The following is a 25,628-nucleotide window of genomic DNA, read 5'->3' as shown; positions in this document are numbered from 1 at the left end:
CATTCTAGATATATAACCTTACATTTGGTAATATTAAAATGTACATTGTTTGCCTTCATGTAGCTTGCCAAGTGATGCAGATCACTCTGTATCAGTGACCTATTCTCTTCATTATAACTATTTCATATCATATGCAGACATTGTCAGAAATTATTTTGCCTTTTTCCAAGTCATTGATAAAGATGTTAACTAGGGCCAAGGACCAGTCCCTGCAAGACTACACTAGAAATACATTAGCTGCTTGATGATTCCCCTTTTATAATTACGTTCTAAGATCTGTCAGTTGTCTAGTTTTTAATCAATGTAATGTGTGCCATGTTGATTTTGTATCGTTCTAGTTTATTAAGATATTGTGTGCAGTCCCAAGTAAATGCATTACAGAAGTCTAAATATATTACAGCAACTTTATTACCTTTGTCAACCAAACTTGTAATCTAATCAAAAAATGATATCAAGTTGTATGCCTAGACCTATTTTCCATAAACCATGTTTATTGACGTTAATTATATTACCCTTGGTTAATAAAGAATTAAAGAAGTCTCATATCATCCATTCCATTTTTTTTTTTGCCTGGGATTGATGTCAAGTTGACAGCCCTATATTTCCAAGATCCTCCTATTTACCCCTTTTAAATATTGGCACAACATTAGCTTTCTTCCAATCTTCTGGAACTTATTGTAAATCAGCATTATGCAGAAAGCATGCTTGGGAAGGGCTCATTTGTGGGGAATACCCTGCTCAGTGATCCAAATGTCTAGAATAGGGTTATCCTGGCTTGAACAGTGTTCTGACACGCTAGGTGCTTGGATCACCATGATGATAAGATGATAGAAAAATAGAGTACCTTGAGTAGCTTCCTTATTTTGCAAGACAATTTACTTGTGTTGTCAGTCAGGTGAGGATCTTATCATACCTACTCACTGTGATCGTTGAGGATCAGTTAATATTGGTAGAGAGTTACAAAGTGCTAAACGTGTTTAGAGAATTATACACCGTCCATTGGGATTGCCTAATGCCTGTGGTGCTATGCTGTTCGCATTCTGTTTCTATAGCTATACGTTCACTACTCTGAAGTTTGTCCTACAGCTGTAGCTCATGAGAATGCTTAAACCTCAAAATGTTTGATTTGGTTTTACCTCTCATGTTCTCATTTTTTTTGGTGTGGATCCTGAGGCTGTCAGCCCTTTTCCTCTCTTGTTTAGCGACATCATGGAATTCAATTTTCCTCAATATTTGCTGATATTTTCCCCTTGAGCTTTCGTATTCAATAGTTTTTTGGCTTTGTATCTTCACCGCCATCTGGCTTTCCTTCTGAATGCTAATTTGGAGAGTTTTCTCAGGTAATCCATCTCTTCCATAGTAGAGGGTGGACTGTAGTATATATGAAAGGCCCATCACTTACTGCAGTATCAGATTATTCTACTATACCTTCTGGCTAACTTCAGTATAACATTTCAAAGGGAAACTTGTGAGGAAAGATATTCCAGTGGTTAGGGCACTACCCTAAGAGCGAGGAGATGCAGGTTCAATTCCCTGCTTTTTCCAAAGATTTCCTGTGTGATCTCAGTCTTTCTGTGCTCCAGTTGCAAAATGGGAATAATAATATAGTAGAATCACAGAATTCTGAACACCAGAGTTACGCACTGACCAGTCAACCACGCACCTCATTTGGAACCAGAAGTACGCAATCAGGCAGCAGCAGAGAAAAAAGAGAGGCAAATGCAATACAGTACTAAATTCCTTTTAAAAATAAAATAAAGGGAAAGCAGCATTTTTCTTGTGCATAGTAAACTTTCAAAGCTGTATTGAGTCAATGTTCAGTTGTAAATATATTTGAAAGAACAACCATAACATTTTGTTCAAAGTTATGAACATTTCAGAGTTATAAACAACCTTCATTCCTGAGGTTTTTGTAACTCTGAGGTTCTACTGTATTGCCTTACATCGCAGAGATGTTGTGAGGATACTTACATTAAAGATTGTAAGTTATTCAGATACTTTGGTAATGGATGCTGTCTGTGAACCTAAGGTAGGTGGAAATTAGCAGCTTAGTATTTTAAAGACCACCTGCAATATAATAATATTGAATAATTCTTTCTCGGAAAACTGTACAGTATTAGATACTGTTTGAAAAGTTAGGTGGCAGGTCTGTGTTTTTGGAACCCCTCATCAGACGCTCTAGGATCCTTGTGGCTTTTTATGCTGCACTCAGATAGAATTGAGTAGTGCACATGCCTAGAAGTTGGAGATTACATTTCTTCTAACAGCTGATAGAAACATGTGATTCAAATCACATCAGCAATAAATTCTCTTAAACCTCAAGCTCTTAACAGAGTTAAATCTGTTAGGAAGAAATGGTTTAGTATGTGAGGTGGGGCAGGACTCATCAGCTTTTGTCAGAAGCAGTAGGGTGTGACTGATCTTAATGCTGTATTTCTTTCTGCTTTACTGCAGAAGCACTATACATTTTTGCTAGGAATAATGCTGAATTTCACAAGAGTTAAAACTTGAGCTGAAAAACGCTGTGAGTGTGCCACTGAGGGTTTTCCTGTACTCAGGATTTGAAGGGTAAATGTGGCTGGCACTTTGGAGTATAGTTTTGCTGCTCTTTTGCCCAGATGGCGTCCTTGAATAGTGAAGATGCACTTCAGGATTCGTCATCCCTCTCCCTGTTTGATTTAGAAAGCCTGCACCCCTTCCGCAGTCGCTCTGCAAGTTTCAGCAGTACAGGGTCCAGTGGTCGCTTACAGCTCCGACAACGAGTGGCACAACTCATGGCTTGTGTGGAGGACATCAGCTCAGATGATGAGATTCATGAGGAAGTGTCTCGCACGCTAGATGAGGCTTTCCTGATTTGGGGGAAAAAGCTGAAAGACAAGTGCCAAGAGTTCAGGTTTCATTCTCTGATTGGCGAGTTGTTAAATTTTTGTGTAGCTAGTAAATAGCTTTTATGATAGTTTTCAATTTGTCATTATTTGTAAATCTTGGGTTTTTTTCACATATGGGAGTTTTGTAGTGGAAAATTGGATCCTCCTGTGCTCACCTGTTTAGACTTCAATTTTGTCTTATTTTTTATATGTAGACTGCACTTGGTAACCTGGAATGTGGGCACAGCTTCTCCTCCTCCTGATGTCACTGGCTTACTTCAGCTCAGTTCACAGGGACCGAGTATGGATATGTATGTTATTGGGTAGGTATGCGATAAATGATGCCGTGGTCAGTTTTCTGCACATTTACTGCCAAAATTTTGTTTTTCAGTAACTACCCAGTTCTTCTGAACCGCCATAATTACTGTGACGGTTGTGAAAGGTGAAGCATTGGATCATAGTATCACTAAATGCAGAAGTCCAAAGGCTGGGGGCTAGTGATTTCGAATAGAAATTAGGAACATATTGTGATGAACTGTCTGCTTGTTTTCCCAGCTCCCATCTTGCATCTTTTTATGTAGCAGAACTACAGGCCTTAGGTGCCTTGATACAAGCTCACATTCTCAAATATCTACAAGTTTTAAAAATTCTTACCTTGCTGGCAGTTGTTGTACCAAGGGGACCCAAGTGTTAGAGCAGAATCTTCCTTGCCTATTGTGTCAGTAAAGGGGGGAGATTTGATAGCAGCCTTCAATTACCTGAAGGGGGGTTCCAAAGAGGATGGAGCTAGGCTGTTCAGTGGTGACAGATGACAGAACAAGAAGCAATGGTCTCAAGTTGCAATGGTGGAGTTCTAGATTGGATATTAGGAAACACTGTTTCACTAGGAGGGTGGTGAAGCAGTGGAATGGGTTACCTAGGGAGGTGGTGGAATCTCCTTCCTTAGAGGTTTTAAAGGTCTGGCTTGACAAAGCCTTGGCTGGGATGATTTAGTTGGTGTTGGTCCTGCTTTGAACAGGGAATTGGACTAGGTGACCTCCTGAGGTCTCTTCCAACCCTAATATTCTATGATTCTAAGGGGTTTCTGTCTTTGCCTCAGTCACCCCATGGCAGTGCCAGTGGGGTTCTGATCTGTCAGATCACCCTGTAGTCAACCCAGCCCCTTCTCTTTCCTTCAGCTAAGTTGCAGCAACACCTTGTAATGGTAACATTTGTCACTCCACCTTCTGTCACCCTGCATTTGTCATGAATTTTGACATTGAGCATAGGTCAGGGCTCTGGTTAAGACCCTGTAACTTTCCTGTTTTAAAAGTTAGCGCCACACATAGGTTACACTGCCTACTGTATCATGCATAGGTAAGAATAAGAAACGTTATAACTGCTTTTAGGAAAGTCTATTAGGATGTCATGATGTTAATCTTACCTGTTTGTGCTCCTAAAATTTATGAGGACTCTGTCAAAAGTATGGATTAGATTGAGCCCAGGATATATGAGTAACCCTGTTGTATTCAGTTTACAGGAGGTAAACTCCAAGATCCTAAATTTCCTTTCTGACTTGGCATTTGATGATCCGTGGAGCATTTTCTTCATGACCGTATTCTCTCCTTTGGGTTATATCAAGGTAACTTCTCAATTCTATAAATGGTTAGCACCCTTCATTCATTATTTTTTCTCTCCAAAGTCTGATTACTGTGGGTAACGGGCATACCTGGGCAACTGATACTGAGTATTTTTGTACAGATGCTGATAGTTATCTCTATACGCAAGTCTTTTTCCGTTAGACTTGTAACCTGCTGGCTTGTTGGCACAGCCACTTTCTGAAGTATTCTTCCCTAATGTTGGCACTCTTAGTTTTAGCAATAAGATTTGGATCTGTGGCGTTTCAGTGCTAGTTTTGAATAGCTGGGAGTAATGACATTTTTTGACAATAAATTTTCTATTTCTAGGTACTTATATGGTTCCCATTACCATAGTGTCAGACTCATAGAACCCCATGCACATGAGCATCCCCAGTAATATTGTTCATGTTCCAAAGAGAGTAAATTTCTAAAGGAACAGAGTAATGAAGAAGTTTACCTCAGGTTTTGCTGTACATGAATGGATTTAATTTGAGTATAGTGTTTGAGGCCACAGTAGGACTATTTCTCTTTTGTCTCTGGAATATTTCCTTCATCTGTGCATCCACTGGGATCTGTACTATAATTGCTAATAATATAGTCTACTGAGGCATCTGCTTTCATTATAGCCATCTCAAGGAATGACATTGCTTTTGATGGTGCTTGGTAAGATTTTTATTAGCTGTAAAATGAGTGGAAATAAACTGCTTAAATATGAAAAAGAAATGCAGTGAATTCACTATTCAGAAGACCTGTTCTTCTTGACATTCTGAAGAAGTGTCTAGAATTTCATAATGAAAACTTGGGTCACATGGCTATATGTAATCAATGAATTCAGTGAAAGCGACCTTAAAATGTGGTCAGGCTTTATGAAGAGAGAAATTTTTAGGCCACTTATGCACCATTTATTTAATAAAGAAGATTTAAAAGACTGCAGTTGGTGTATTTTGTTATCTGATAGTTCCAAACAGAATGGAATTAGCACTGAAATTCAGATATTTAGGCTGAGTCTTGTGTCTAATGTTCCTAAGAGAACTTCATTATATACTTACTGGGAAATTATGATTTTCAACTCCATGAGGATTCTCTTTAGACAAATATTTCTGGAAATAAATGGAATCTCAACACATCTTAAAATAGAAATAGTGCCTTATTTGCCTCTTGGGCATCATAGCTTTAGTAACATTCAGTAAACTAAATCTTCCTTGCAGGAGTAAGGGTATTTGCACTGCTGATAGTCAGTTCTGCAGATGCCTAGCATTACAGTCCCGTCGGCTAGAGGTTGAGCTTTTAAATAGCATTTGTAACCATCCTGCGATGCTGGGATGCGGGGGCAGTTGGCAAAACTTATTCTTGACTAAAAACTCCAGCTGTGTATGGTCTCAGATTCTGAGTGAAATGACATGATTTGTTCCATCTAAGCATGAGTATTGTTACAGATAGTAGCTGTAGGCTAGTGAGGCAGAAAAAAAATATTTGACCTTTGAAAACTGTCATTTTTCATACAATTAGTGTTCTGCGGTCAGGCTATGCCTATACTAGGGGCTTCTGCAAGTATAGCTGTATTAGTCAGGTCTGAAGGGGTCTGATCCCTGACCAATACAGCTGTGCTGGTACAAAAACCTAGTGCAGGGGCAGTTATTTCAGCAAAACAGTTTTTGCTGGTATAGCTTGTTTTGCTTGGCGAAATGGTTTTCAACGCAGCTTTGCCGGTGAAAGCTGTGCCCGTGCTTAGGGTATGTCTACACTGCCCATGTTACAGCATGACCGTGACAGCACTGCTGCGTGGACAGTGTAGACACACTTTATGGCCGGGGAGAGCTCCCCTGGTGATTTAAAAAAAAACCAAACGCCACCCTGAATGAGGTGGTGGTTTCATAGCCAGGAGTGTAGCTGGCGCTTTTCAGCGCTAAAACTTCTGTCACTCAGGGGCATGTTTTTTCACACCCCTGAATGACTTATCGCTGAAAGTGGCAGTGTAGACACAGCTTTAGGAGTGCTTTGCAAGTATTATCTATATTATGATCGCACTTTTAATAGACATAGCTCCAGTTTCATACTTGGAAATGGCGTGAAAAGGGGAGACATTGCGGGGTCAGGATGCAGGGATTAGATATTCAGAGTTTAGTAACATGAAACACTTGACGTGGACTAACGTTGGACTAATACCAACTCAAGAAAAATATTTTGTCCTTCAGAGTTGTCTGTTTGAATCTCTAAATTGTGAACTCTTTGGAATGGAGATTTCAAAAGTGACTAGTGATGCTGGGTGTGTCAATTCTTGGTGTCCATTTTGAGATGCACTTATGGGCCCTGCCTTTTAGAAAGTGCTGAGCACCTGACCTTTAAAGGTCCACATGAACTATTTCTCTGCTGATTATTTCAGCAGAAACATCGTTAAATGTTCGTACCTTCTTAGGTGCCAAAAGCTCCAACCCTCAGTTGTCCAAACCTCCAGTTTCCCTCTGATGTTTTCTACAATACAATTAGGCATTTTCAGCACAAAATTCTACAATACGTTTGAAAATTAAAATTTTAGAGACAGCATTGTATGTACTTTCAATTTAAGTAACAAGGAATACTGTGCTGATCAGTTTAATATTTAATTCAACAAAATAACTCCTTTTTTAAATTTGAGATTACCTTAGAATTTCCAGTCAGTGGCACTTTCAGAAGCTCTTCAGTATGTGCTTTGCCATAAACTTTAGGTCAAACTTGCTGTAGGGAATATGCAACCTTGGGTGTGGCCTTCTCCAACTAAAGGCCCAGGGAGCAGACTCCAGTATTTGTGGTATCCCAAGTACTCCATGTAACCTGACTGTGACCTTTTTCTCATCTTTTGCAGCTCTCATCCATTCGAATGCAGGGACTCCTTCTGCTGGTCTTTGTGAAGCATGCCCATATCCCCTTCATACGGGACATTCACACTCACTACACGCGCACAGGCCTTTATGGATATTGGGTAAAGGATATCTGAGAGCTGCTGGCATGGTTTACTGCATGACTACATGATGTGGATTTCTTGGGGAGCTTTTTGGTTTATTTGGCAATATAGATTCTTCCCCCACCCCTGGGCCAGAAGGGATAGGTATGATCATGTAGTATGACCTCCTGCATAACACAGGCCACAGAATTTCACCAGTTTATTGGCTGAGAGATTTCTGAATGATAGATATTGAATATTGCTTTTGTAAATTTAAAACAAAACCAAAATATTTATTCCTTAATAGTACTGTTTGAAATTACATATGTTGTAGCAATGGATAAATTTGCAGCTGTTGACCATAACTTCAAAGAGCGCTGTTATTTCTCCACTTCAGGGGAACAAAGGAGGAGTCACCATTCGCATGTCCCTCTATGGTCATACGATCTGCTTCATGAACTGTCATTTGCCTGCTCACATTGAGAATGCTGAGCAACGACTGGATGACTTTGAGAAAATTCTGGAAATGCAGCAGTTTGAAGATGAGAATGTGCCAAATATTCTAGACCACGAGTGAGTGTTACACCCAAGTACTAGTGCACCATTTCTGAGATAATAGTGTCTGTCATAGGTTCATTCCACAACATTCTTTTAAATAGAGATTTGTCTGAGGACTTCTTCCACATGTCACACTTTTACTTTAAATGTCTCTTCAGTGGATGTGTTGCTTGAATTCAAATGGAAAGAGCTGGAAAAGATCTCCTGGAGGTCTGAGGCTTGTACTGCAGGATTGTACTCTCTGCTAATCTCAAGTAGTATTGAGTTAGCTAGTTTGAGTAATGTAGTTTTCTAGTGGTTGGAGCCTTTAGAAGATAAAAGCCATATATGCTGGAGATTCTCCTTTCTCTTTGTGAGTAGAGAGTATGTTGCTGCATTTTTGCAATTTTATCTACCTAAATGGATTTGTTAGAACATCTACTGATGGAGCCTCCATCCACCAGTTCTTGGCAAGTTATTTTATTACTTAATTGCCCTGAGTGTTATACTGTCTCTCAGATTTCTAACCTAAATATTCCACTATCTGTTTCAGGCCACTAGTCTGGTTTTTACTTTTTAATTTTATAGGAATTACTTAAAATGCTTTAAAGAGTAAAAGTAAGAGTTCATCATCATCCCCGCACACCCCCAACCGCTCCCATGGAGTGGTGTTAACTGGCCACTTCAACTTGAATAATTCCTTGAAATATGTTAACTGTTTATGCTAAACAGTCTTTCACATTGTGTTTGTGTGACACACTGAGGGCTTGTGTTTAAGTGTCGACACAGCCTTGTTGCTAAAAGTCAGCTTGTGTGAACGCTCTCTGTCAATAAGTGCTGACAAAATACTTCCAGCCCCACTAGCAGCGTTCACACTGCCACTTGCATCAGCAAAACTTTTGTCTTTCACGGGCAGGGGAGGGCTTTTTTTAAGTACCCGTGAAAGACAAAACTTTTGTTGACAAATGTCACAGTGTAGACAAGCCCTGAGTACATTTCCCAGACCTGAAGAAGAGCTCTGTGTAAGTTCAAAAGCTTGTCTCTCACCAACGGAAGTTGGTCCAATAAAAGATACAACCTCAGCCACCTTGTCTTTCTAATATCCTGGGACCAAGATGGCTACAACAACAATGCATATAGGAAAATATTTTGTAATTTAAAAAAATTCCCATTATCTGTAGTGCAGTGCACCAAAATATAAGTATTTCACATTTCAGTCATTTGATATCTCTTCTTCTCTGGCTACTGATCCACTGAAGTGCCCCAACCCTATATTAAAAAAACCTAATAAATTAGCTGTCATTCAGTAAAGTATTAGGACGTTCCCTAGCAGGGCAAAACCTTAAATATGGAACTGAGAAGTGAAAGGAAAAGGCTCATTTCCGTGCTTCTTTTGTATTGTGTTCAACATTGTCGATAACCTACTCCTAGAGGATTTCATTTCCCATCTCCAACAAATTAAAAAAAGCAATATGTACCCCAGGTTCATCAAAATTGCACTATAGTGCAAAACCTTAAGTGTCTGAAGATGTCCTGGTATCAACAGATTGATACCGCTTATTATCACATACACCGGTCATTTGGAAGTTACTCTGCCTCAGTATTGTTGAGGGTGCCATTAAACTTGCAGTCTAGCACAAAATGTTGATGACACTGGAGTATTGGCATAGGTTGTGAGTGACCGGCGGGCTTGGGTAGGCCCTTGGCTGGCCCATCCCTTCTGCCCGGGGCCTGCTGCCCTTCCCCTGCTGGAGCCTGGAGTGGCACCTCTTCTCTCCCCCCCCACCCCCCCGCAACTTTGGAGCACCCGGCGAGCGAGCAGGCAGGCAGCTGAGTGTGCCCCACTCCCACCCCGGAGTGCTGGGTCAACTGGCAGCACAGCCCCGAGCGCCGGGTGGGTGGGTAGTGTGAGCACTGGCTCCAGCCGCCCGGGGTCCCTGGCTGCAGGCCGGCCTCCACTAGCCTCAGCCTTGGGCAAGGGCACCAGAGCCATCCCCAAAGTGTGTGTGTCAGGGGGGCCGCCCGAGGTGGAGGCAAAGGCAGGCAGTTGTCAGGGAGAGCTCCAGACCTGGTTCTGGCCGGGGTTAGGGGGACCTCAGAGCCACAGCCCAGCCATGATAAGAGCTGGGCAGGCAGCTGTGGGGAGCTGCAGCTGACCCTCCACCAGCCTGAGGTGTGGTGGGCTGAGAGCAACCCCGTGCCCTTATTCCTGCCCCTGGGCTTTCTGCCCCCTCCCCTGGGGCAGGTGGAGGGTCTGTGGCTCCTCGCAGCTGCCCACTTGTGGCTCTCACCGTGGCCGGGCTGCAGCTCCAAGCTCCCCACTTCCACCCCCCGCTGGAGCTGGGTCGAGGTGAGCTGCTCAGGCAGCTGTGTGGAGTTGTGGACCCTCCTCCTGTCTCAGGCGGCTGGGGAACCTGGGGGATGGGGACTCGGGCTGGGGGCTGCCCAGGCAGGTGGAGGGTCTGCCACGGCTCCCCACTGCTGCCCAGGCTCCCCAGCCACACACACACAGAGTTCTGGTGCCATTGGCCCGGGGCTTGGCCACATGGGAAAGAAGAGCTGTGGGCCCGACAGGAAGCAGGAGGGGGCCTGGGAGTGGAGTGTGGACAGGGCCACAGAGGCAGTTTGGGTAGGCTGAGCCTTCCCCTGCCTTTGATACCCGCTGCCCATGAGTATTGGTCCCTGTTGAAATTGAAAGTATAGGCCTTGTGGAGTGCTGGAGTTTGTTGTGTAGTAGGCAGTGTTGAACGTGTCAAGGAATATAGGAAACTTTCCATTTAATTTTGATTACCATCCCTTTAAAGTTTTGGACTGGTGGATATGACGTTCTGTAACCTTAACTGTCACTAAATGAAGATTTTGTTTGTGGTGTTTAGATTAGAAGTATAGAAAAGTATCTAAGCAATGGAATAAGGTATAGTAATCTCGCCCTATCTTCATGATTTCCGCCCCGCACACAGAGGTATGTGTAGCTTTATAGGAAACCATGAGCACTTACTGCCTTTTTTTTTAAATAGCATTCTTTTCTGGTTTGGAGATCTCAACTTCCGGATAGCAGATTATGGAATACATTTTATCCGAGAGTCAATAAGCAATAGCCGATACAATCTACTATGGGAAAAGGACCAGGTATCGTCCCTTTTTAATGTTCTTCTGGTTCTAGTCCTGACACATACTAAAGAATAGCTTACATTGGCGCTTCTGCTCTCTCATCTTCTGTCAAAGTTCCTACAGGGACTACAGGGTCCCTTGTTTAGAGAGGCCGAACTTAAGAGTAGCTTTGAGTTCCCACTGTTATTCCTAACTCTTTCCTTACTGGGAGTGGTATAGCTGTGAAGTCTTTCTTTTCAGTCTTAAATATTACCTACTTAACTTATATATATATATATATATATATATATATATATATAATTTGTTGCTCTGTTTCATTCTGACTCGGGTGCAGTGCTGACTGAAGATTTCAGTGAACTTTACTGGCTTGTAAATTGTCCTATTGTCTCTGTCTCTCTACCCGCACCCCCAGTTTAAACTATTAGTGGGCTCGCCTTAGCACATCTGCATTTCCAGAATAACTGCTGCAGTATTTCTAGAAGGGTTAGTTTAAAGGCTCTAGCAGTAGCGAAGGAGCCCCTATGCATTTTGTTTGGAAGATGTGTTGCAGTGTGTAAAAAATTTTGAATCCTTTTTAGAAGATGCTTTCTCATCTCCTTCATGAATGATTCTTTAATCTCTGATTTTAAACGTAATCTTTACAGGTTTCCCTTTATATCACATTGTTTATAACATTTGTTTTATTTCTACAGTTAAATATAGCAAAGAAGAAGGAAGCTTTTCTCCAGGAATTTATAGAGGGTCCCTTGCAGTTTAAACCCACTTACAAGTTCGATCTTCACTCTGACGTGTATGACACGAGGTAAAAAGCACAATATATTGTGTTCAGTCAGGGAACGGTCTGAGATAACCCTTGTGCCTTAGTAAACATCAGTCTGATCAACTAAACAGGCCTAGATTTGTCCCAGATTGCTAGTTCACTATCATGGGCAGTGGGTGAACCCTGGGCTTGGGGAGGCCACACCCCTCCTGCCAGAGCCCAGAGCAGCAACCTCCACGCAGCCACTTCCCCCCCACCCCCAGCCGGCCCTGGACTGCCTGAGTGCCCCCAATCCCAGAGTGCCAGGCAGGTGTTGCGGCCCCAGCTCTGGAGCACTGAGGAGGTGGGCAGGTGCTGTGCCCCCTTCAGCCCCAGAGCACCAGGTGGGCAGCGCCCCCTGTCCATCAGCCTCAAAGCACAGACCAGCCCCAGCCATGGGGGGGGTAAGAGCCCCCCGCAGCACAGCACCAGGAAGGGGTCTGGGGGTGGACTGTGGGTGGGGCCACGCAAGGCTGTTTATGGAGGCTCAGCCTTCCATGGTCTTTGATATCTGTCCCCCATGTTGACTATGAGGCTGTTAGACCTATTAGTTTATCTGGGTCATTCAATGGGCAATGCTGAATAAATGAAGTCTTCTGGCTGAAGAGATCTGTTTCCATGTCACATGAGGGGAATGGGAGTGGCAATGTGGGTCTGAGCTTGTATTTGGAAGGGCTAAATGGACAATGCAGGCACCAAATCTTTTTATTCAAAAGCATTGTCTTCAGGGGCCCAACTTTGTTTTTTAATAAAAGAATACCCTGTGGGTTGATACACTCATATTTTGAACCCATTTTCTTATTTCTTAAGAAAAAAAGCTAAACACATTTTGTTTTATCTGAATGTGAAAACTGATTTCATTACTTCATAAGAACATAATGAATTACTATCATCATCCTTTGTCTCTTGGAATGGCCTATACCAGATACTTCAGAGGAAAATTCAAGAAACCTCAGAGCACAAAGCTATGAAATGCTTTCTCTGTGGGCAGGTTATCTTCCTAAACCCCATACTTTAGTGGCTGACTCTTGCTAAAACATGAATTCATATCCCATTAAAAAAAACAGAAGTGCCTTATCTAATACAACTGTGGATGTTTCTGTTACCCATATAAGAACATACAAATGGCCCTACTGGGTCAGACCAAAGGTCCATCTAGCCCAGTATCCTGTCTTCTGACAATGGCCAGTGCCAGGTGCCCCAGAGGGAATGAGCAGAACAGGGACTCATCAAGTGATCCATCCCCTGTCGCTCATTCCCAGCTTCTGGCAAACAGAGACGAGGGACACCATTCCTACCCATCCTGGCTAATAGCCATTGATGGACCTATCCTCCATGAATTTATCTAGTTCTTTTTTGAACCCTATTAAGGTCTTCGCCTTCACAACATCCTCTGGCAAGGAGTTCCGTAGGTCGACTGTATATTGTGTGAAGAAATACTTCCTTTTATGTTTTAAACCTGCTGCCTATTAATTTCATTTGGTGACCCCTAGTTTTTGTGTTATGAGAAGTAGTAAACAACACTTCCTTGTCTACTTTCTTTACACCAGTCATGATTTTATAAATCTCTAATCCTTTCATGAAGCCCTCTAAGATATTGGCTTCAGTGGCATCCTGTGGCTGAGTTCCACAGTTTAATTATGTATGTTTTCCTTTTATCAGTTTTAAATTTTCTGCCTTTCAATTTAATTGACTGTCCCTTTGATTTTGTATAATGAGAAGATAAGATAAATAGGAGCTCCTGGTTTATCTTGGCTACACCATTCAGTCTGTGTATTTCTGTCATGTCCTGTTGTCTTTGTCTCCTCTCTAAACTAAACAATCCCAATTTTTTCTACCCTCTCCATCGGAATTCTCTCCATACCTGTAATCATCTGTTGCCTTTCTCTGCCCCTCTTCTATTTCTACTATACTCTGTGAGATAGTTATCAGAGCTCAATATGGCATTCATAGATACAATTTTTAAGGTCAGAAGAGGGTCACTGTGATCATTTAATCTGACCTGCATGACACATGCCATAGAACTCCATCCAACTAGTAATTCCTGAATGGAGCCCCGTAATTTAAGGTTGAACTACAGTATAGCTTCTAGAAAGACATCAACTCTTGATTGAAAGACTTCAAGTTGATCACATTCCTTGGTGAGCCATTCTAATGGTTGATTACACACAGCTACACTTAAAATAAATTTAACATACTTTCCTATTTGAATTTTTGTAGCATCAGCCTCTAGCCACTGGATCTGGTTATACCTTTGAAGGCATTACACTGATTTATGTAATGGCTTTGTAATATTTGTGGTATTTTTCTCACTCATTTTTTATACATGAAATCTCTTTTTCTGCTGTTAGACTTTTGCCACACTATGACCAAGTTGTCCCCCCAGTGGTCTAGAACCCGTTAAGGTTTATGAGTAGTTTATATTATTCCTTGCAATGTACATTACCTTGCATTTGTTAACATTACATTTTATCTGCCTTTTTGTTTCCTGTTCATCTAGCTTTGTTGGATCTTTTTGTAGTTCATTACCCGTCTCTAGTTTTGACTAACCAAAATAATTGTCATCAGCACGTTTTGACACCGTTTACCCACTTTTCCAGATTAATATATGAAACATTGGACATAGTACAGAACATTGGAACTTTCCTCAGTTGAAAATCCTATTTTCCTTTTCTTAGCCAGTTTCTGTCTTTGTAAGATTGTTCAGCATGCCAAAAAGTCTGATCACTTAACTTCGTTAAAGCCCAAACTAGGCCTATAAACTGTCATCAGAGACTAATGTTGCCTTGCAAAGTTCTGGGGGGAAACAAATGACCTGATGTTTTAAATAAATGAATATATGATACTTCACATTTGCAGTCCGTTATTTTCCTGGACTTCTGGGACACCACAGGGAAGTTTTTAGTTGCTTTAAATCAGTGGCACTCAACCTTTCCAGACTATTGTACCCCTTTCAGGAGTCTGATTTGTCTTGCATACCCCCCCCCCCCCCAAGTTTCATCTAACTTAAAAACTACTTGCTTACAAAATCAGACATAAAAATACAAAAGTGTCACAGCACATTGTTAACTGGAAAATTGCTTACTTTCTCATTTTTACCATAAAATTATAAAATAAATCAATTGAAATATAATATTATTCTTACATTTCAGTTTATAATATATAGAGCAGTATAAACAAGTTGTCTGTATGAAATTTTAGTTTGTACTGCCTTCGCTAGTGCTTTTTATGTAGCCTGTTGTAAAACTAGGCAAATATCTAAATGAGTTGATGTACCTCCTGGAAGACCGCTGCATACCCACAGGGATATGCATACCCCTGGTTGAAAACCACTGCTTTAAATCATCCATAAAGCTATGTTTGAAACAACTTTTTAAATAAAGATTGTAAAATATTTAATCTGTGAATTTAATTTGTTTCCAAATTGCTTTATTATTTACAAGATCTGCAGGGCACATTGCAATGGAGAAATTAGCTCCTGACCATCAGGAGTCTTATACTTATCTTTATTTTTATTTTCAGGGGGCAGAAGACACTGTTTTGGTTTAAGTAAGAAGACGACTCTCTGGCTTTCTTAGATTGTAGATATTGCAGAATCAAAAAAAGGCTCAGATTTTGATTTGATTCTTGTGAAATACTTGAAAATCAGACTTCTGATTTTCTGCACGAATTTCCTGAATCTAATTGAAAGTTGTAGCATCTTCTTCTCTGCTGTAGCACGTCAAGAGAATCACTGAGACTAATCTTAATGTATTAGTCTGGACTGAAAGCAGTGGGCTTTTTACCTGAGCACGAACAGATAGCAGTAGTGTAACCTGCTTTAAAATTCGGTAACCAACAAATATAAGTAATTATGCAACTTGAGAAATCTTGACACAGTAATGTGGCATTAGTTTGTTAAATATGAATATCATGAACTCTTTGTAACTCAAGTTACTTCATTTAAACACCTCTAATGTGTGCATTCAATTTCTGTTAATATTAATGCAGGTTTTTTGATTCACCTAAGGTGGGGGGACAGGCAGACATTTTTGCATTCTGAGTATGTTCACAAAGGATGCTTTAAACCAGCCAACCACTATCTTTCAATGGATTGGTATATTTTATATTGTTCTGGATAGTGGTATATATGTTCTGAGCTTCCCTTCTCTATCTGGTTATTCCGTATCATCAGATAAAGGAAACAGTGTATTAACTTTGTATTCAGGCTCTTCATTTTCGTATTGCCTTGCACAGCAGAGCAGACATATTGCAGCTTTTAAAGATTTCTGTCAGTTTGTATTTCTACTGGAATACATGGGATTTGTTCCCTCATGTGTACATTTACTTAATCACTTAAAATCCTTCCATTTCTCATTTAAGGTGAGTCAGACCTGCATGTAGGGAGGGGGAAGGGTGCTGAATTTAATCTGAGCAGTTTATAGCTGGTTTATGGTAGTTTGTTGAAAGTTGTCAAACTGACAGTTTTCCTTACGCATCGTGCTCCTTTAACCCTTGTAATTCAATTAAATGCAATGCATTCTAATTCCTCTTCCATAGGATATGATCTTTTCTCCATTTCACTGTGAAGTGATATGTCCATAAAGAGGGCTGTTGCTTTAAAGTTATCTTCCCATCACAGAGAGAATCCGGAAAGGCTCGTGTCTTCTCTTGTTGATATATGGTATAAAAGGAAACTCCAAACCATAGTGGTTGCAGTTATGACATGACACGTGGTTGCAGGCTACTTAGGTGCAAGAATCTACTGCCTGTACGCAAACTTTCCTCTACTAGATGTTATAAAGCATTTTATTAGGGAAAAGCTTGTGTACTAAGTATAGAAATTATGCTATCATTATAACACACTGGAGTAGCTTGGCAGAATCCATTGCTCTGTCTCTTCTACGTAACAGGTGATAATAGTATGGAAAAACTACTAGCTACATAATTAGCATCAGTGAAGCTGTCCAGATGGCTATTAATACAAAATTATTTCTGTTCTTTAAAAAATATTGGAACCAAGAATATATAAAAAATACTCAACGTGTGACACAGATCAGCAAAAGTCAGGAAATGTCTGATGGGTGCTATAGGATGGCCATTGGCTTGAGGTCAGGACAGTTTCTGCATTAACTGTAGATTCTTGCATGTTCTTGGAGAGAATTCTAGGAGAAAGCATCATTTCCTGTATGAAACTGACTGACTAATCCATTCCCACACTCTTTTTCATTTTATTTCTTTCCAGTTAGAGGGACTCATGAAAGCTGATCTCTTACAGTGAAGTTCAATTGAATTTAATAAACCATGGGTCTGGCTGTAATGCATGCTAGAGCAGAGTTGTAAAATGAAGTTGAGATGTGATTGCTTTGAATGTTGTAATAATTTTTTACAATTTTGGATCAACTTTGAATAGATGTTATATAGTTACATAACATTGTAGCTTTTGGCCACTGTTTTTTCTCCTCCTTTCATCTACTCTGCTCATACTCTTGTAGTGGGAAGAAACGGAAGCCAGCATGGACAGATCGAATTCTTTGGAGGGTGAAGAATCTCTCCCAGCATCCATCAGAGGATGGAGATTTGTGTGAAGGAGAGCAGACAATCTCTGTGACCCTGAATAACTATATCAGTCACATGAGCTATGGCATCAGTGATCACAAACCTGTTACAGGAACCTTCGGGCTTCAGGTATTGTCCCATTTTTATAATTTTGGAGCAAATATCTCCCCATTAAGAAATGGTAATCTTAAAGGCAAAACTAAAATTAATCCTAATTTACGGAATTTATTTCTCTGAATCTTTTTATGTAAGTCATAAGCAGAAATGTGACAAACACAACAAGATGAAGCCCTGCTGTTTGCAGTCTCAGATATTTTCTTCTGGATTACAAAATTTGTTTGCACTGGCTTTTTTTACAAATGAGCAAAGATTTCTTCATCCTCAGACTTTTAGGCTCATGACTCAGGTTGAGAATTTCTCTTCCTTAATGGCTTCCTCTTCCTGAGAGGCAAGTCACACACAGTGAGGTAGGTATTTCAGGGATTCTAGACCTGTTGTTAAGCCTTTGCTCCTGATTATAATCATAGAAATGTAGATCTGAGAAGAACCTCAAGTGGTCATCTAGTCCATCACTCCACATTCAGGCAGGATTAAGTATACCTAGACCAACCCTGACAGGTGTTTATCTATCCTGGTCTCAGCAGTGATGGGGGTTTTACAACCTCTATAATAGGTCACCCGAGTGCTTAACTATCCTTTTAGTTAGAAAGCTTTTCCTGATATCCAACCTAAATCTCCCTTGCTGCAAACTAAGCAAATTACTTCCTGTTTTGCCCTGGTATGGAGAACAATTGATTACTATCCTTTTCATAACAATCTTTTACATATTTGAAGACTGTTATCATCCCTCCTCCCCTCCAGCTGTCTCTTTTGTAGCCTAAGATGCCCAGTTCTTTCTCCCTTTCTTCACAGGTCATGTCATGTTTTCTAAACCTCTTATTTTTGTAGCTCTCCTTTGGACTCACTCCAATTTGTTCACTTTTTTCTTAAAGGGCACAGTATTCTAGTTGATGCCTCCCCACTGCTGAATAGTGCTGAACAGTTATTTCTTCTTCTTACATATGACACTCCTGTTAATACATCCCAGAATGACATTTTCCTTTTTCATATCAGCATCACACTGTTGGCTCATATTCAATTTGTGGTCTGCTATAACCCCCAGATCCTTTTCTGCCATACTTCTGTGTAGCCAGTTATTTCCCCTTTTTCTGTATAAGTACATTTTTAATTTTCCCTTCCTATGTGTAGTACTTCCACTCGTCTTTACTGAATTTAATCTTGTTGATTTCAGACCAATTCTCCAATTTATCAACATTTTTAATTCTAATCCTGTCCTCCGAAGTGTTTGCAACCCCTCCCAGCTTGGTCTCGTCTCCTGATTTTATAAGCACACGCACACTCTCACTCCATCATCCACATTGTAAATTAAAATACTGAACGGGGTGGGACCCCACTTGATATGTCCTTCCCGTTTGACAGCAAACAATTGACGATTACTCCTTTGAGAACAGTTTTCATTTAGTTGTTTACCCACATTATAGTAACTTTATTTAGTCCATATTTGTGTAGTTTGCTTATGAGAATGTCACGTGAGACTATCGGAAGCCTTACTGAAGTCCAGCTATATGATGTCTACTATTCCCCCCCCCAATCCGTTTGGTTACCCTGTCAGATGTTCCCCTTATCCCTATGCAACTAAGGGCCCACAACAGATGTTGCTGCGTACCAAAGGTAAAATATTGGGGGCTAATCAACACCAGCAGTTCTCAACTGGGGGGATGTGAGCCAGTTTCAGGGGGTCCCATAGTCCCATGGGAGGAGTTAGGGAGGGCATGAGGGGGCATTACTCCCCCCAAAAAAAACTGTAGTGTCTTAACCAGACTGGGACAGTCCTGGGGGCAGCTCAGCACCCCTCAGGCCCCGCCCCTTGGCGAAGTCGCAGGTGGGAAGCTGAAGCCAGGCAGTGTGGGGCAGCTGCTGTTCTGGCTGGTGCCATGGAGCAGGCAGCCATGGTGCTCCCCCATCTTCTGCTGCTGGTGCCCAGGACTGTGATTGCTCCTCAGCTTTCAGCCCCCTTTTGCTGCTTGCGCAGTCGGTAAGAGCCTCCTGAGTGGAGGGACCTGGCTGCAGGGCCTGGAGAGCCTTTGAGGAGCAGTGACTGCAGTGGGGGCCCTCCTGGCACACAACCCCCTCTCCCTGCACCCTGAGCTACCCCCCTGCCTTCACACAGCCCCTAGCTACCCCTCTCTCTGCACCTTGAGCTACATCCCTCACTGCACACAGCTCCTAGCTATCCCCTGCCTGCACCCTGAGCAGTTTTCAAAGTCTTTATGCTGAGCCCCTCCCCACCCCTTGAGTTATAATTTTTGGTTGCGCCTCCCCAACCCAGATGTGGCCCACTGAGGTGAGTCGGGGTGGAGGTGGGTCTTCCTCCTCTGGGCCCCAGGGTGCAGAGCTGGCTCAAGCGCCCTCAGGTCCCCCCCTCCCCCCCCAGTAGAAGTCAAAATATGCCAGAGCCCACCCACCCCTCTGTTTCCTGCTGGGCCTGGAGTTTTTATAGCATGTTGGGGGGGCCTCAGAAAGAAAAAGGCTGAGACCTCCTGGTCTGCACTGTAGATGCTACAGTGGCACAGCTGTGCCAACACAGATACGCCATACATGGTTGGGCTTTTTTTCCATTTCTGTAATTAATCCACCGCTCCAAGAGGGGGTAACTAAGTCAATAGAAGAATTCTGCTGCCAGCCCAGCTGAGTCTACGTTCGGGGTAGGTTGACCAAACTAATTTTTCACGTAAGGAAAAAGGAACATAACTAGGTAAATATCATTTTTCAGTGTAGAACAGGCCTTAACTGATGGATATATTCAAAACAGTCTTCCTTCTTGTCTAGATAAAGCCTCTTTTGTCCACTCCATTGGTCACTCTGAATCCTGAGGGTGAGTGGAATGCTGCACGGGATGTTCTAATCAGCTATTCCACGTTATCTGAATTTCCAAGCAGTACCTGGGACTGGATTGGGCTCTACCAGGTGACATTACCAGAATATCATGCCTCGCTGCAGAATAAAAATATCTTTGCAGTAAAGCAGATGTGGGATTGGTGGTGGGGAAGTAGTTCATTTGGCATTGCATGCTTCCCTTATTTAGAGATCTAAAATGCAAGTTATTCTCTAGTGCCGCTAGTCGCTGGTAGTTTCAATATGCCTGGAACCACCCAACTCTTGAATTATTAGTTATTTGGTAACATGCCTAGGTGGACAGAAAAATAATTATTTTTATCATCCCTAGAAATAATATTTTGTAAAGTGTGGTAAAATATTATTTATGCACAATGTGCTAGGTATGAGACATAGTGAAGAATAATCTCTTCCCCAAAGTGCCCCTGTCTGCTGGTATAATGTAGCAAGGGAGAGCAGAAATGGAAGGAAGAGAGCAGAGGGTTTAGGGTACAGAAATATCTCTCTCTCTCTCACGATAAATTGTTGACTAATGCTCAGTGCATGTTTTGAAAATAGTTTAATTTTTAAAATGAATGTTTTTAGTTAAAATTACAGTAATATATACTAAAAAGAGCAGATATCTTACTCTCAGGTTTTCCATGTTGCCCCAGTGTGTCTTGCTTTACTTTTTTAGAGAGCTGATGGCTTCTGTCTTTCCCTGCAGGTGGCATTCAGGCATGTGAATGACTATGTGACCTATACCTGGGTAAAAGATGATGAAATTTCGTCCAGTGAAGATGTTACTCAAGTGAGGGAATTACCATTTTTTTTTAGCGTGGGCTTCTAATATTATTGGGTTCAAGGGCTCCTGCCTCTGTTGTTTTTCTCCCATGCTCATTTTCAAGGCTCTTTATAAGAGTAATCTTTCTTCAACTGAAGGAATGCTAGCTGGTAATGGAGTTGGTCTTTGTAGCCCATCTTCACCACTCCGACTTAATTTTATTAGGGTTTTTGCAAAGTGATGCAACACATTTTCTCTGTTCTTACTTCTCTCCCAGGTCTGTGTGCGCTGCCAAGACAGTGTTTTACTTGATTTCTTCCCCCCTCTACAGAAATGACTCTTCATTGCATAGAGAACTGTTGTCAGTACCGTTGTTTTATTTTAATAAATCTGCTTCTATCTCTGAAATAAGTGGCTGACTCTCTTTACCTCTATGACCGCTAGGGTTGCTCATTACAGCATGGATATCATATAGTTTTGTCATAGTGTATCAAATGTCCCATTAATGTCGCTTTTTGTTGTAATCTTCTTTGGTCCTTTTTTCTCATTGAGAATTTTAGCATCTTATTAGCTTTCTATAAGACAGTGATTAAATTATTTAGTAATACTGTTCTAAAAGTGATCAAAATAAGGGTGAAAGCTATATTATTTTTCATGCAAATTATTTAGTTCCAGAGGTTTTGTCAGATTAAATAGAGGTTCAAATTAATTGCAAATAAAGTAGACCTTTTATTCTCAAAATCTTGGGGATGCAGGATTAGTGGACAGACTGATCAGATTTTCCAGTCCAACACTCCAGTAGATTCTCAGAACCTCTGAAAAGCTGCTTAGGTGACAGTGCCAAGGCAGGTCTTAATCAGTTATTTTCTGGTGTCCCTGGTCACTGATAGTTTCAAAATCTGTGAAATGTGAGGGTAGTTATATAGCTTTTTATGGATGTGCAGTGTAGTTGTAGCTATGTCAGTCCCAGGATATTAGAGAGACAAGGTGGGTGAGCTAATGTCTTTGCTTAGACCAACTTCTGTTGGTGAGAGAGACAAGCTTTGAACCCATACAGACTCTTCTTCAGGTCTGGGAAAGGTACTCCAAGGCAGAACAGATTGTTTAGCACAAGTAGTTAGCATATATTCTAAGGGAAGGAGTACTTGTGGCACCTTAGAGACTAATCAATTTATTTGAGCATAAGCTTTTGTGAGCTACAGCTCACTTCATCGGATGCATCTGATGAAGTGAGCTGTAGCTCACGAAAGCTTATGCTCAAATAAATTGGTTAGTCTCTAAGGTGCCACAAGTACTCCTTTTCTTTTTTGTGAATACAGACTAACACGGCTGCTACTCTGAAACCTGTCATATTCTAAGGGGACATTCGAGGTAGAGTGGCCTGTTAACACCTCTGCAATTGTAGGACAAAAGGAGGTGGTTAGTGGGGAGGGGGGGTTAATTACAGATTGTTGTAATAATAAACCATGTACCCAGGGTCTCTGTTCAGTCCATGATTTTTAGTGTCTAGCAGAATTATAACTTTAAGCTCCCAGGCTCATCTTTTGAAAGTGTTATGCAGATTTTCTTGAGGATGAAGACTGATAGGTCTCGACTGCTTTGTGAAAAGTGTTCACCCATGCTTCAGGCCTTCAGACAGTCCTCCAGCCTCTCCAAGCTCTTCATCGGAAGCAAACTCCCCACAGACCAGGACACACCAACTCCAAGCCTCACCACACCCTACCAGAACAATCAGTGCAAACCACACCTTTCAAGACCCATGGATCCTACATATACCTGTCATAACATATGGCATACCTCATCTAGTGCACTAAATTCCCTAACAACCATGTGTATGAAACCAGACAATCTCTGTGCTTTTTGAATGAACTCTGAGGAAAATGATAAAAGGCAAAAACATCCTATCCTGTGGATGAACACTTTTCACAAAGTGATCACTCTATAACCTATCAGTCCTCATCCTCAAAGTAAACCAGTGCAATACATTCAAAAGATGAGCCTGGGAGCTTAAAATTATAACTCTGCTAGACACTAAAAATCATGGACTGAACAAAAAGAAAAGGAGTACTAATGGCACCTTAGAGACTAACCAATTTATTTGAGCATAAGCTTTCGTGAGCTACAGCTCCGATGAAGTGAGCTGTAGCTCACGAAAGCTTATGCTCAAATAAATTGGTTAGTCTCTAAGGTGCCACTTGTACTCTTTTTCTTTTTGTGAATACAGACTAACACGGCAGCTACTCTGATGGACTGAACAGAGACCCTGGATTTATGGTTTATTACAACAATCTGTAACCCACTCCCCCATCTTCTGCAGTTGTAGGACAAAAGTTGTTAACAGGCCACTCTACCTTGAATGGTCCCTTAGACTATGTGCTAACTACTTAAGCTAAACAATCTGTTCCACCTTGCATTTAGCTGTGATGCCTGAAGTATTGAAGAAGAGCTCTGTGTGGCTTGAAAGCTGGTCTCTCTCACCAACAGAAGTTGGTCCAATAGAAGAGATTACCTCACCCACTTGGTCTTCCTGAGAGGGAGATTAATGTCAAGCTACAAAAAGTTGAGCCAAAATACAGATTGAGAGATGAGTGGTAGCCCATGACTTTTTTTCTCTGGCATATCATGAGCTGAGAGAAGCCTCTGCAGAATAATAAGACTAAGCATTTTTGCACTTTCCTGAAAGAGATGAAGCTCTAGCCCCTGAATGAAGTGTTAAGAACGGTCTTTTCTTCCTCCCTGATTTACATGCATACAGTGGATCTGTTGTAAAGACTCAGTATTGTCTTTTTATGATCTAGTTCTAGTATATAGTAAAGGCTGCTTTTTATTAATTGCTTTGTCAGTGAAATTGCTGATGGTTGTCTTCCTTTTTTCATGTTGACAGGTTTACATCAGTGCTGATGAGATCCCCCATGCAGGAGGAGAGTTTCTCCTTTGTTATTATAGCCATAATTTGCAGTCTATAGCTGGTATCAGCCAGCCCTTCCAGGTAAAATGTTCTGGAGTTTTGGTTAATGCTGAAGGAGCCTTGGCGTGTGTTTCCTTGTATATGCAGCTGGATGTTTGTGAAAACATATGAACAGCCGTATTGGATCAGTCCATCTAGCCCATGTCCTGTCTCTGACAGAGCTTGCCCTGAGCGTGGGGTTACATCCTCTACCATCTTGGCTAATACCATTGATGTACCTGTCCGCCAAGAACTTACCTAGTTCTTTTTTTGAGCCCAGTTATACTTTTGGCCATCACAACATCCTCAATACAATGAGTTCCATGGGTTAATTGTGCATTCTGTGAGATGTAAGAGGGAAATGTAGTGGTAAACCTCAAGCAAAGAAAGGTACTAATGCCCAGAAGGAATCTGAGTATTTATTATATCTGAATGTCATAGCAAAATAAGGCCCAACTAGTTCAGACACAGGCTCCAGTTTATGAAACCTCAGTCTTACTGTCACCTAGATGCCTGGCCCTCAGAAAGATGGGAATTTAGCCTAATTTTCTAAGAGCTACCTGGTTTCTGACTGCCTGGTCATCACTGAGCTCCCCTTAGGTACTCCTATAGGACATTTGTACAGCAATGCTTTCCAGATGACTGGTCTTTTTAGTTGCATCTCCAGGCATTCATCGTACCTCTGACCTTTTTTCATCCATCTCTGAGGAGGTGGCCCATCCTCACAGCCTATAGAAATACTGGTACACTGAAACATAAACAGCAGGTTATCTATCTGAGGAAAATGTTGCAAATGCATAGACTACATGAAATGTCTGTTTCTTGCTTGTCCCTAAACCAGCGTTCTTTGCCAGAATCATTTTGGCATATCCATACATAGCCCCAGCTGCAAGATAGATTATGTACTCTGGGATGCTTGAAACATCAGTGTCGGCACTATTCTTGGGAGCAGGGGCTTTTGGGAGGTTTTCAAACTCAAAATACCACGTTGTGGAATGGAGTGAAGAGTAGAGCCCTTCAAATCTGAAGATATCCACTTTATATCCATGGACTGTGTTTGTGGATCAGATGCAGATACAGATTTTGTATCCATGCAGGGCTCTAGTGAAGAGGACTGCCTGAATTGGGGAATCTGCAACATTTGTGGCTTCCTGCCCATATCAGGGAGAAAACATTGTAGACTGCTTCATTTCAGCTGGATGTGAGCTAAAGATTTCCTGTGGGTTGCAACCAACCAATACAATCTGCTTTTGCAGTGTGGCTCTGTTGTATGTGGGCACAACATACTGTACAGGTCTGGCAAACTCAAGCAAGAATGTTGTTTGGCATGCCTTTGCTTTTTTTCATGTTATATAGTCAGAGCCTTGGTGTGCAAGTTTAAAATTTTCCATACACTTTTAAATAGTTACCTCAATGAAACATTCATCACCAAATGGAATCTATTTGTATTACTTGTCTCAGTTCTGAGCAAGTCTGTTTGGGACATCTAATTCATTTAATTGTATATTGACTGTTAAAGTAACACTGTTTCTAAATGTGTGTCAAATATTAACTTTTTAAAACATGTTCCTT

The 25,628-nt window shown here is 41.3% G+C and overlaps 1 protein-coding gene across 5 annotated transcripts in view; it reads left to right on the top strand.

The window, feature by feature from the left end:
* The window catches only part of INPP5K (inositol polyphosphate-5-phosphatase K), a 38,970-nt gene that overhangs the window by 9,882 nt on the left and 3,460 nt on the right, over positions 1-25,628 (top strand). For 2 of the 5 annotated variants that reach the window (XM_048823819.2, XM_048823818.2), the window contains exons 3-14: positions 3,083-3,190; positions 4,380-4,488; positions 7,329-7,445; positions 7,804-7,979; positions 10,961-11,072; positions 11,747-11,856; positions 15,376-15,402; positions 17,328-17,520; positions 20,281-20,418; positions 21,053-21,136; positions 23,994-24,098; positions 25,154-25,628. In XM_048823819.2, the coding sequence (XP_048679776.1) occupies positions 3,083-3,190; positions 4,380-4,488; positions 7,329-7,445; positions 7,804-7,979; positions 10,961-11,072; positions 11,747-11,856; positions 15,376-15,402; positions 17,328-17,520; positions 20,281-20,418; positions 21,053-21,136; positions 23,994-24,098; positions 25,154-25,261 (1,387 nt within the window). In that variant the 3' untranslated portion in view covers positions 25,262-25,628. The remainder of the gene's footprint in view (positions 1-3,082; positions 3,191-4,379; positions 4,489-7,328; positions 7,446-7,803; positions 7,980-10,960; positions 11,073-11,746; positions 11,857-15,375; positions 15,403-17,327; positions 17,521-20,280; positions 20,419-21,052; positions 21,137-23,993; positions 24,099-25,153) is intronic. The other 3 variants (XM_048823820.2, XM_048823821.2, XM_048823822.2) reach the window with 3 other exon arrangements.

The sequence above is a fragment of the Caretta caretta genome, chromosome 17, assembly GCF_965140235.1.
Source record: "Caretta caretta isolate rCarCar2 chromosome 17, rCarCar1.hap1, whole genome shotgun sequence".
Classification (NCBI taxonomy): Eukaryota; Metazoa; Chordata; order Testudines; family Cheloniidae; genus Caretta; species Caretta caretta.
Note: the sequence above shows the minus strand (reverse complement) of the source record. Positions and strands in the feature narration are given on the sequence as shown.